The following is a 12867-nucleotide window of genomic DNA, read 5'->3' as shown; positions in this document are numbered from 1 at the left end:
ATTTATTTCTAATTTATTGATTATGTAATTTGTTGTTATTTGTGCACCGTGTGGTGAAAGCTTTAAATCTCATTATACTTGTATAATGACAATAAAAGCATTCAATTCAATTCAATTTGGGGGGAAAAGAAAACAGTTATTCACATTCAATTAACAATATTATTAGTAAGTATAAATTTTGATTATGATTATTACAATTCACTAGTCCTAAAGGTATTTTTAACCCTATGTTACAATACTAATAAAAATAAAATATCAAAACATCAATGTGCTTCCCTTTGTCTTTGTATTGTTGGAAAACAAAAATCTTCATCTTTATTTTAGCCTGTGGTTGCATTATATGGAGTAGACAGTACAATCTTGGTCATTTGAAATAATGGCAATGAAGTGGCAAGTAACTTTAATCTTTGGAGTTCTTCTCTCTGTGCTGGCGGCAGTATACTCAGAGCAGAAACAACACTCTCGTAGCTGCTCTGTGCTACTGCAAACCCGACGGACAATACGGCAATTGAAAAATAATAACAAAGCACTGAAAACAAGCAATTGAGCTATCAAAGCTAATGGGGAAGAAAAGTAAATATCCCACCATTTCATTTTCATTTTCCGAAAGTGATCGTCAAACAGTGTCCTAGTCGGAGACGAGAAGTGTTGTCTTACGGCTTTTCAAGTAAAAACATGGCTCTGCATACAACTCATATGCAGACAACAGCCTTGAAATGCAACAGTGCAACAACACTTATCGTTGGTTATTTAAGCAGAAACAAGGATGAAGATAAATGCATGGAGTCAAGGTCATTTGAAAATTACTGGTGGAACAACATCACACATGCAAGATGTTTAAATTCATTGATTTTATTAGCAAAAATACTTCACGTTGGAGAAATTTCAAGTTTTTACATGAATGATTGTAACAAAGGACTTCATCCATAATATAGAATTGTCTCCATTCTGAGTAAAATTGAGTTCCACAAGGGTCATGAATTAGTTAACAGGAATAAATAACAAGAAATCATTATTTGCAAGGATGAGCTTAACTGGTTTGTCAAAAGAAATTTTGAATTGGGATTTTTTTTCTATTTTATATACCATGTCTGTTGGCTACTATGACTAAATCTGACAAAAATATTTGGCAACTCGGCACACCAAGTACATCTGATACTTCAATCCATTTCCATTTGGCTTGATTGAAAAAAGTAGCCTTTGACTTAAAAAAAATCTAAATAAATAAAAATACCTTATTATTATTCTACTTGTTTTGAAATTTCATGGGATTTCAAGTTGTTCTTAGTATTATGCCCCTTGCACACAAACCCCTGCAATTTGACTTTTTGTATTCAACAACCGTCTCTTTACGTCTTTTGGAAATAGCTTCAGCGACTATTGATTGCATTACTATAAATTAATACATAACTGAAATATATATGCTACTCACTACAACTCAGAAGGCCAAATTACGGTTTTATTGTTGATGAAAAGTGATCCAGAAATCTTAGAAATGCTGTTCTGATGTCTGACATGACTCATGGAATGCCATTTAATGGCATATTGGTGCATAGATGTATGGGTTAGAAAGAAATGGAGAGTGCAGAGGTGCAGAGAGGTATAGGGAGGCTCTGGAGAGGGTGCTATGAGAGAGGGATTAGCAAGAGGCTTCGGGCCCCGAGGCAGAGGGCCCGTTTCCTGGTCTGAGCCCCTGTTTGTCCTGGCTGACCTGGCAGCTCTGGGGGCAGATCCTGCTTGGATACTGTCCTGCTCCCACGCCTGTCTGAAGCTGTTAGCCACTGGCTGTGAGTAGCTAGCTGGGCTTAGTGTTGTCTGAGCAGTGGTCCAGTCGGGTGGGGTCCAGTCATCTCTGGGGTGTTACTTTGTGTTGGTGACAGAGGATGACGGGGAGTAGGCACCTATACTGGAGCACTGGGGATGATTCATGCCTCTAAAGTCCTTATTTAGTATGTACACTGTGCATTGTATATGCTAACAGAGCATACAAAATGTCTACAACCTTATCCTTTTCTACAAGCAAGTCACACTTAGTCTTGGAATTGATTGCAATTGCAGCATCATGAAACATAGGTTGAAAACGAAGTGTGTTTACAATGTTGGGAATTTTGTGGTCCAATCAGCTTGGAACTACTCTGTTCCAAAATCCAAATTTGCACATACTATGGAACTTTGAAAATAGATGTACTACTACTGCTGCTAATATAATGGTACACGGTCGATTGGTCGCCGGTCTTTTGGTCGCCGGTCTTTTGGTCGCCGGTCTTTTGGTCGCCTGGAAGGTTATTGATAATTACCATTTAAATCATTCCTCAAATTCCCTAAATACAAACTGCGAATTACTATTTAGTCTTAATGCCCTATTAATTAATAGGCTAAAGAAAAGCTCCAAATTTCCCGGACTTTTATTGTTTTTTGTTGGAGAACTTGTTAAGACCCTGACTGACGTACCTTCCTAAGGGGACAACTCATGTACATACAAACTCTTATACACTCACACGTCGGCTCAGTGAAACTGCTCATGGCCATTGTTGGCTTTTATTGATGTGTAGACCATGTTGTTTTACCTTGTTTTGTCGTCGGTCTTTTGGTCGTCGGTCTTTTGGTCGCCGGTCTTTTGGTCGCCCGTTGTCGCAGTCCGGGCGACCAAAAGACCAGCGACCAATCGACCGCACACGAATATAATAATGCTTCTACGTATTAATACTTCAAATGCATTCTTCTAAAAGCAAATTGTTGTTGTTGCTTATTTTTATTTTGAACCCATATGGACCTTTTCAGCATCGGCCTCACAGTTCTGAGATCAAGGGTTCGATCCCACTTTCGGACATTACTGTGCGGCGTTTGTGTGTTGTCCTTGGGGCTGCATGGGTTTTCTCCGGGTACTCCGGTTTCCTCCAACATTGCAAAGAAACATGCATGATAGGCTCGTTGAACACTCTAAATTGCGTGTGCGTGTATTTGAGTGTGAATGGTTGTCTGTCTAATGGAGGCCTGTGATTGGCTGGCCACCAATTCAAGATTTGTCTGGTGGCCATAATTGGCTGGCATGGGCTCCAGCACCCTCTGCTACCCTTGTGAAGCCATATTGAAAATGAATGAATGAAGGATCTTTTTACCCAAACTTCACATCCTCTGTTTTGGACCCATCGCAGTATGTCTTGCGCAACTATGAACATTTTTATTACTAATTTTGAAGGATTACTTTTGTCCCGATATGGTATACTTAATTTCCAACCAAGTAATTTGAACTTTAGAAAATAATATTGAGTATTCCTCCAGAATGGACACTTTGACTTTGTGATGCGAACTAGAGCGTTTTAGTCAAAAGTGCTGAGTTAACACTTGGGAGCCATTCATTCGCAAAAGTGGCTCCAGGGGACGAGGGCAGGAGAGGAGGGGGGTTGATGAGAAAAAGAGGGTGAATAATAGAGCGAGAGATAGAAAGAGAATGACATGGGGAGAAACACACGAGAGAGCGCAACCCTTTTCTTGCTCAAGCCCATCAAGTACGGGCCAGGGCTCCTGAAAACGCGGGGATTACCAGGGGAGCGGGGGCGGTGCTCGCCTGAGCTGCCTCTGCTGGCTCCTGCACTGCACGCTACACTGCTCTGCTAAAGCTCTGCACATGGTTCTCACACATACACTCAGATAGTCATGCGAGCTTGTATGATATGATGCTCATCTGTGATGGGAAAACTTGCTGATGAAAAACTGTACCCACAATGCCAAAGAATTGAGCATCACTGTTATCAAATTGAAGTAGTATTTCCTGCTCATGTGGCATTCTAACCTGGCAACTTGTTGCTTGCCAGGTTTCATGGGGCTTAATCAGCCACACCAAAGACATATAATGCAAATATTATTGTTGTGACATGCATTATTGGGATCATTTAATTCAGAGGTGGGCAAACTGGTCCTCGAGGGCCGCTATGGGTGCAGGTTTTTGTTGCAACCAATCCAGCAAAGGCACTTTAACCAATGAGATTTCTGCAGAAAACAAGAAGCAGCTGACTGCAATCCACTGATTGCACTTGCAGGACACCAGATTGGTGAAAAGGTGGCCTCTTTATGGGTTGGAATGAAAACCTGCACCCACTGTGGCCCTTTGTGGAATCGTTTGCCCACCCCTGATTTAATTGCATCCCTGTTTTATCACTTTTGGGGTTAAATATTCAAGCAAAAATGTTTTTCTTACTGGAATGACATAAGCATTGTTAGGTACTAAAAAAACAGATTTGAGATTTAACATTCATTCATTGAAAGTGCACCTTATAGTGCGGCAAATACGGTAAATAAAAATGAAATAGCCTGAAGGACATTCTGGGATTTTTTTTCACAGTAGATCAAATTACATTCAACTGTTTAAAAAATGAAGGATAATGTAAGGGCAACTTTAGGAATAATATCCCACTGAATTATGCGTGAAATTTTAGTCTTATCCAATCATAAGCAGTAGGTGTGTATTGGCGGAAATAGCAGGGCAGTCGCACCATCGCACAGGTACATCCAGCTTTGACCTCTACTGACATTATTGAAGATATGCCTAGTCATTATGTAGTTTCTGCTTGGAAAAACACCTCCAGGTGAAATCCCCTATGACCCTCAAGAGGTTCCAGGATCAACCGTGCGGAACGAACGTCCAAGCGAGGTGACGACTGTCAGGGATAAGCTGACCAATTACAATATAAGGAAATGAGTGTCACGTGTGGGAGGTTGTAAAGAAGGCTTTGGGGCATCTAACCAAGGCTGTGCTTTCGGGACTAACTAAGCTTCTGATAGAAAACTCAAATTTTGTGAACCTTCCTAGCTTTTAGATACTGTACATTCAATTGATTTGGAGTGTAAAACAATTCATCAAAAGCTTTGATTGCAAGTGTAATAATATATATTTTTTTAAGGGTACACAAGAATGAGTGTGGGCGTTATTAGAGATGAGAATGAGAAATGGGACAACTTATATTGTCACTGCAGAGCCTTAAATGCATTAAGTTAGATTTTACCACTACTATAGGTTGTTTGTATATTTATTAAAGGGGGAATGCTTCTCAGCCAAATCAAATGGTGTAAAATCATTTTTTGTAAAAATGAGTACAATAAACTCACAAATATAATACAATAAAAAAAACTAAAATACATTAAAACACTACACAAAACTACAAAAAAATCATTTATTGTAATCATACACAGCTGTGTATAACAAATCACCGATTTTGTTATACGCAGCTGTGTATGATGACAATAAAGGCTTTTGATTTGATTGAAAATGACAATCAAATACACTAAAATAACATAATTTAAAAATAGTGCAAAGCTGAAAATGTGAATGACAAAACACAATAGCATAAAGGACAACCATGAGATGAAATATATGACAATAAAACAAGGGTGTCAGACTCGGGTTGGTTCGTGGGCCGGATTAACGTCAACACGATTTTATGTGGGCCGGACCAGTTTAGATATAATATTTAGATTTTTTTAAATAAATGCATTAAAAGAACTAGATTAAAAGTCCTGAATATTCAGTTTTTTATAGATCTAAATCAATGTTTATTTTAGTTTTTTTATATTTTTTTAGATTTTAAGAAATGATTTTTCAACCAAAAACACAGAAAAAAATGATAAAAAAATTACAATTATTGATCTAAAAGGGGGGAAATCAGGAAATTTAATATACATCTATACTCTTCATTTTAATTTGATCCTAAAACAGAAAGTCAGCACTCATGATTTACTTTCTCGGGCCGCACAAAATGATGCGCCGGGCCAGATTTGGCCCCTGGGCAGCCACTTTGACACCTGTGCAATAAAACATAAAAGAAATAAAAAGCAACATTAAAAAATAAAAAAGATAAAGATAAAAACACTTAATCATACACAACATGGTAGGACAATGCAACTGGTTGTTTTTTTTTTCCCCCCACATACGGCAAGCATTCCGGGAAAGTGATGCGGACCAGACGAGCAGACTGGACAGTGATGAGTAACTACTTTAGGGGTCGTGGTATAAACATCCACTGTTTAATCATGTACACGCGGCTTAGATTTTTTTGGTCGGACTTTAAGTGGACACCTATGTAGTCTACAGGATTTGCATTATATTATTGTTTTTTTTAGATGGTGCTGTTTTATGTTTGCACCATTTAAATATTCCAGTTGAATATAGAAAATAAATCTCAGAATCTGGAATATATGCCGTCATCATCTAGTCGTTCTCCACTGCAAAGCAGAAAGAGGTTGTGATGGCATTGCCTGGTGCTGAGAGATGACACGGCCTTTACACAAATGGTCAACCTTTAAGGGAGAAATTCATTAAGTTGTGAAAGGTCAAGCTAAAGGGCCTCCGTTAACTAGTGCAATTCATCATACACATCAACATCATGTCATACAATGTCCCACTACTTATTAGTTAGACTCATACTACAGTTAAATCGGGTTTCCATGTAGTAGTCTTGTCGTAATGTGATAGAACAAATCTTGAAGTTTTAACTCATTAATTCAATTTAAAATTCGAGCACCCAAATATTGTTTCCCAGATAAAACAGTAAAATTTAAAATTATACAATTATATTTAAATTATTTAATTACAAAGACCTGCGGGGTCCCTTGTGGCGATAAGCAGCTCCCAAAATGAATGAATGAATTTTCATGTTTGGCATTTCAGATTAAATTTCTGGTTGGCACAAATTTCAGGCTTTTTTGTATATGGTCTGTCTTTATCTGGAATTTATCCTCGCATTAAATGTTAAATGACTAACTATATTACTTGATATGTTACTCACAAAATATGTCATCATGAAAGTATAGCCACTATTGCACACATCATCTTGCATTTAAAGTGCACTCATTCTCTTTCATGTAAATTGAAGGGTTTTAAGAATCATGCTCATTATGACCCATCCCATCTCACACCCGCTTGCTTGCCATTGTCTTTATGTTGTCCAAGAGCTGCTCAGACAAATGAGGATCAGCAAGCGGCTTGTTTCTAAATACTTGTGCACATATTGAGAGACAGCTAAGGATAGTATGTCCACATGCTTGGGTGGGAAATTAAATATAAGAGTGAGTGAGATTCAAACAGTGGTGGACCGACAGGGCCTGCAAGGCCTTCTCTGCTGGCCTAAAAACATATCTGAATCACAGACTGATGTAAATTATGTTTTGTGCATGAATACTAAATAATTCCAAATTGTCTGTCAGCTTCCTTTCATTGCTTTTCCCCTGGTTGCGCTGCTTTCAGGTGTGTTTTCATATTTAAGCATCTAACCAATCATATTTCAGCCATTATTTGTTGCCAGGGTCAAAAATCTACACGGAGGCCTTCACAATCAGTTCTGCAGGCCCTGCAGCATAAAATAAGCGTCAATAAAACTGTTGCTTTAACCAATCAGATTTCGAATTGGCGACACCAAGGCCTTCTCACAGCCGTAGAGATACGTCATCACTTTCACAAACTATGATTGGCTAGTGATAGAGTGGACTAGCCAGAGCTACCAAACTGTATCTGGAGCGAGCTGCACAAGCAAATATATTGTTGTGTTGATTTAATAGCAGTTTTGCCAACCCGCAATGGCTGAAGGAGGAGAAGAAATGGATTTGTTTGCAGATTTACTGTCAAAGCTATTTTCAAGACGGACTTTTCAAGAAAAGCTGGACATCATTAAGAAAGGTCGGACAACTCCGAAGCTAGCAAGCCTGCCACCAACCGGGAAAGGACATTTTCAGCACTAAATCGAATAAAAACTTATGCCAGAAATACGACAGGACAGGCTCGACTTTCAGCATTAACTTCGATGGCGATAGAAAAGAACGAGGAAAGAAAAGAGGATGGATTTTGTGTACAAATAAAAATGATTTTTGGTGAGTAAAATATGGCTATATTCCTAAATCATATTTCAATTGTATGAGGTTATTATTGATGCTTTTTATATGTGTCGAAGCTGTAGCTGAAGTAAAGGTTTTATAGCCAGAAAATAGTTTTTGAGGGTTGGATTGATTCAGACATAGCACTGAAGGCGTCAGTTTGAAATTCATGGCCCTCCACTGGATTCAGATGACTGAAAACACATTATATGTGAGCAAAACATACCTTCCAATGGTATGTAGTGATTTTTTTTCATTTTGCATGGTTTTGAGGTGTGGGGGAAACCGGGGCACCCAGAGAAAAACCACCCAGGTATGGGGAGAACATACAAACCATAATACCCATCTAGTGGCTCCTGCTAAATTAAAATGTGTTCTGTTATGAAGCCAGCTTCCAATACTACAGGGTTTTAAAAGACTTTTAACCTTTAATTTTTTTGGATTCGAGGTCACCCGTTGCTCTCGACGAGATGTTTTTAAATGATTTTTCTGAACTATGTTTTTTGTGTAATTTATTTTTGGAGTGTTTTTTTAAATTAGCATTTCTTTTTAAGTTAGATTTTCCCAGTTGAGAGCTTTTTAGCCATAACAAGTAGTCTTCCATATAGTCTATTTAGCACAAACAAGGTTTATTTTAATATGAAGGTAAAGACACCAAATTAAAAAAAAAAGCTAAAGTAAATTATTCTGAAAAAGTGAGTTTTAAAAATAATGAATACAAAAAAACAACCCCAAAAATAAATTACTCAGAAAAACGCTTAACTTTTTTAAGCAAATGCAATATGCTCCCGTGCAGTTTGAATGCCTACAAGATAATAAAAAATGTAATTATTGAACTTAATGATCAATAAGACATGCAACACACTTTTATTTATTTTCTTTATTTCTACGACAAACTCTCAGCAAGTGAATGTTGTGCAAAAATAGAAGAAATAAACCGGAACTATTAAACGCTTCTTGTTTCATACCGACGAACAAATTTAAAGGACGTGGCGGCTTCGTTCGAAAAAAACAAAACAAAACTCCCCAACATGGCGTCCAGAAAATCAACAAACCCTTCGAGCGCCACAAAAATTACCACCGCAGATCCGAAAAGGTATGTTTTTGCGATTATTTTAATCTAAAAAGCGAAATTAAGTGTTTAAACGTAACATTTCCTTGTCTGTCCCTCGCTATTCTTCTCCAGTTTAAAAAGTAGGAATACTTTCCATCAACCAGCTTCTAAATGTAGGTGTTGCATAAAATAACTGTCAAAATATGATGATATGTTTAGTATTATTTTAATGTTTTCCTTCTCATTATTTAGCAAATGGAGTTGTTAGCCAATCTCGAGAAATTCAGGCTGCTGAGAAAGCATCCGTTTCAAAGGTACATTTTATTTTCTGAATGGAACATTTTGAGTTGGGATTGTGCCTGTTCAACAGCATATTTTTTTTAAACATATTTTTATGTATAGATCATGCTGACTACTTCAAATTACATTTTCATGTTTTGTCTTGATTAAGACCAACCCATTGAACATTGTTTCTACATTCTTACCACAGAAACACAACTCGGTACATTTTGAATTTGGCACCGATCTGCGAAACTCAGCCTTTGGAAAAAGTAAGTACTCATTTTCTGTAAAAAAAGACATTTTCAATTTTGAAATCCATTTTAAAATAAATGAGAATTGTAACATTTAGCAAAAGGAACTGCTGTGCCATCTCGGTACATGCAGGCTGCTGAGAGGGCATCTATTTCAAAGGTAATGCAGTGTATTTTTTTCTTTAAACGCAATGTATTCATAACCGAGAACAATGATTTATTAACAAATATTGATGTTGACACACTGCCTATTAGAACATCCGTTTGAATATACTTTCTTCCACAGAATAAGTCCGTGAACAATGATTCTGGAAGTAAAGCAAAAACATTCTTGTCACCTAAACCCAGCAGTGCCAAAATAAGAGTGGGCACCTCCCCAAGATACTCTACGGGCACACCAGCTTTTGCAAAATGTATGTAATAAGATACAAAATATTTTAATGATCTAAATCTGGGTGTCAGATTTTCATTCTATTTTCAATGAGAAATCTAAATAATTGAAAAAGACTCTGTTTCTGAATCTTAACCGTCAATGACGGCCAGTAAGTTAAGTTTTTACATAAAATGTACATATAAAAAAAACACAATCCCCCATCTCTCGTGTTAAATGCAAAACATTTGCCCTTTTCATTTTTAGAACTTTAGAACAAGGGTGTCAGACTCAGGTTGGTTCGCGGGCCGCTTTAACGTCAACTTGATTTCACGTGGGCCGGACCATTTTAGATATAATATTTAGATATTTTTTTTATAAATGGATTAAAAGCCCTGAATATTCAGTTTTTTATAGATCTAAAACAATGTTTATTTTAGTTTTTTTTTTATTTTACATATTTTTAGATTTTACAAAATGATTTTTGAACTAAAAACACAGAAAAAAAAGATTAAAAAATTACAATTATTGATTTAAAAGGGGGAAAATCAGGAAATTTAATATACATCTATAATCTTCATTTTAATTTTATTCTAAAACAGAAAGTCGGCACTCATGATTGACTTTCCCGGGCCACACAAAATGATGCGTCGGGCCAGATTTGGCCCCCGGGCCGCCACTGTGACACATGCTTTAGAACAAATTGTACTTGGATTTGCTCATTTTCCTATATTAATTCACCCCTCCTCCTAACTTCCAGCTAAACTGTCACATCTAAATGACACTTTACTGTTTGGAAAGTTGGACCTGCAGTCAACCATCACTGATGGACACAGCCCTCGGCCTGATTTAGATATTTCAAACATTGAAGGTAGTAAACTAACATCTTATGTTCTTATGAATGAGACTGTCCTCTTATGATGTTCTGGTCAACCATTTAGGTAAAACTGTGCTCAAAAGTCCCGAAGAAGCTGACAGTTGCCCAGAAGATAAGATGTGGATGGATATGCATGCATTGCTCCTAGTTTTTATCAGTGCAAAGGTGAATGCATCACAGTATTAACCACCAAAAGTAGTGAATTTGTGCTTTGAGCAAAATGGGAATGATTAGTTGCATTTCTCTTAAGGCGGGACATAACACAGCCAAGCTGAAGGCCAAGGTGGAAGCAAGGCTATTGCACATGATGGAGGTTGAGGAGATGATGTACAATGAGATGATGGAGAAAAAGCGGAAGTACCTCCTCATGGAGAAGCAAAGGCGGGCAAATGAGCTTCTGGATTTGCAGGTCAGGAAATCAAAGAATTTCAACTTCACGCAGAGGAAAAAAATATTATGAATGACCTGCATATGAAAAAGGGGTTGGCAAAATATTTCTTCGTGCAAATCGCTATTTTCTTAGACCTCCGATGATAAAGCTGGATGCTTAATTGTAATACAAAGAAAAAGAATAATGAAAATGCAACCAACACTTTAAAAAAAATACATACCAGTACAGGCAAAATTAAGAATTGGTCTGATTTAGAAAAAGAAAAAAAAGTTCTGGATCGTATTTGGATTTTGGAATTTAGTTCTGTGCATACATGTACATATTTTCATTGAACTTGATGTGATATTTATTTATGCTTATTGACTAATGATGTAAAATGCTGTTATCCATTTGTGATGGTACAACAACGGCTGTGGTGAAACCGTATGTAAATGATGTAATTTTGCTCCTGACAGATGTACTGTTAACTAAATTTTGGGGGAGACTCCTCCCTCTTCTTAGAGTTAGGTGAAAGGGAGTTTACACCTAATTATTGAGCTGCAACGCGGTAAATGAAGCTTAGTGTAATCGTCATCATCTGATTATTCCAACAGGTTTCTGCTTTGACTCCTGTGGCGGAAGCTGCCAAGCCGTTCACAGAGTCATACAAGGCTTTGGCTTCAGCTGTTGATGCCAGCCGACATGAACTACCTGTCAAGAATTTCCACATTGCTGGTGACAGGCGGGAATTTCTAAGTCAGTGTGGTCTTTTATTATTATTATTTTTTATTTCCAGTGGTGAAAAACTGGGCTCCAAGGAAAGTGTAAAAAAAAAAAAAAAAAAGAAAACACTTTAAAAAATGTATATATATTTTTTATTATTATTAGGTAAAGCAGAAGCATATTTGCAGGAGAGTGAGGTACTTCTGAGAGAACACACAAAGAGCAATTATGAGGAGAACCATGTGGTTCTGGAGTGCCTTAAAGGCATGAAGAATGCCTCAAAAGAACTAAGGCAGCAGTTACTTGGGTGGGTACTCAAGCTAATACAGTATAATTTAGATATTATTCTACTTTAGTCACTGGTTTTAAAGTGGAAGTGTTATGTAAATCCTTCCCAATTTTTATACCCATAATGTGCCGACTGAAGTGTGAAATGTTACATGCATCTTTGCTGACAATGCGTTTTTAACCAACAAGAATGCTATTAATACAAGTCTCATACATTTTTTTTCTTTTTAGATGAGACCACTCATGTCAAAGACAATTTACATGTTTAATTTTCCCCCAATTTAGGGTGAGTTCTGAACTGCTGGAACTGTCGTCGCTGATCTCTCGTCACACCGTCCTAACGCAGCAAGCTGCGGAGGAGGAGCTACTTGGCCCTGCCAGAACCCTGGAGCTCTTCTGCCAGCAAAAATAATATCGCCATCTGAGTGGGCATCGTACAGGCACTTTTGGATCGTCAACTTGACTCTTTCGACTTATGTTTTGATGCTTCTGAGCTTCTTTTTTATGTTGCTGTTTATTTCAATTGTATCATTTTAGAGAAGATAAAATAAAATGAATAAAATAAATTGTTAAGCACTAAAGGTTATTTTTTTCTTGTATCCGTTCTAGTTCAGATTCCCCAAAATTAACGAGTTTGTCCGGTAGTTGTTTCCCCACTGTTATTTTGCACTGAGTTGCAGTGTGTTATTTTTAAGTGTGCATATATATAATTTTTTGGTAAACATGTTATTCATACTTGTATGAAGATTCAAGTATTGATTGGTAAGACAAAACAGGAAAAAAAATCTT

General features: G+C 37.2%; 1 protein-coding gene across 1 annotated transcript; it reads left to right on the top strand.

The window, feature by feature from the left end:
• The first annotated feature begins 4635 nt into the window (after positions 1-4635).
• haus8 (HAUS augmin like complex subunit 8) lies at positions 4636-12659 on the top strand. The gene is made up of 13 exons (XM_077607638.1): positions 4636-4651; positions 8850-8959; positions 9050-9090; positions 9170-9231; positions 9408-9468; positions 9549-9610; positions 9737-9863; positions 10581-10691; positions 10762-10862; positions 10948-11106; positions 11682-11823; positions 11956-12097; positions 12364-12659. The coding sequence occupies exons 2-13, from the start codon at positions 8895-8897 to the stop codon at positions 12488-12490; spliced, it is 1200 nt and encodes a 399-aa protein (XP_077463764.1). The 5' UTR covers positions 4636-4651; positions 8850-8894; the 3' UTR covers positions 12491-12659.
• Positions 12660-12867: the final 208 nt, after the last annotated feature.

Source organism: Stigmatopora argus, chromosome 8, assembly GCF_051989625.1.
Source record: "Stigmatopora argus isolate UIUO_Sarg chromosome 8, RoL_Sarg_1.0, whole genome shotgun sequence".
In the NCBI taxonomy this organism is placed as follows: Eukaryota; Metazoa; Chordata; class Actinopteri; order Syngnathiformes; family Syngnathidae; genus Stigmatopora; species Stigmatopora argus.
This window is presented reverse-complemented; position numbering and strand designations above follow the sequence as displayed.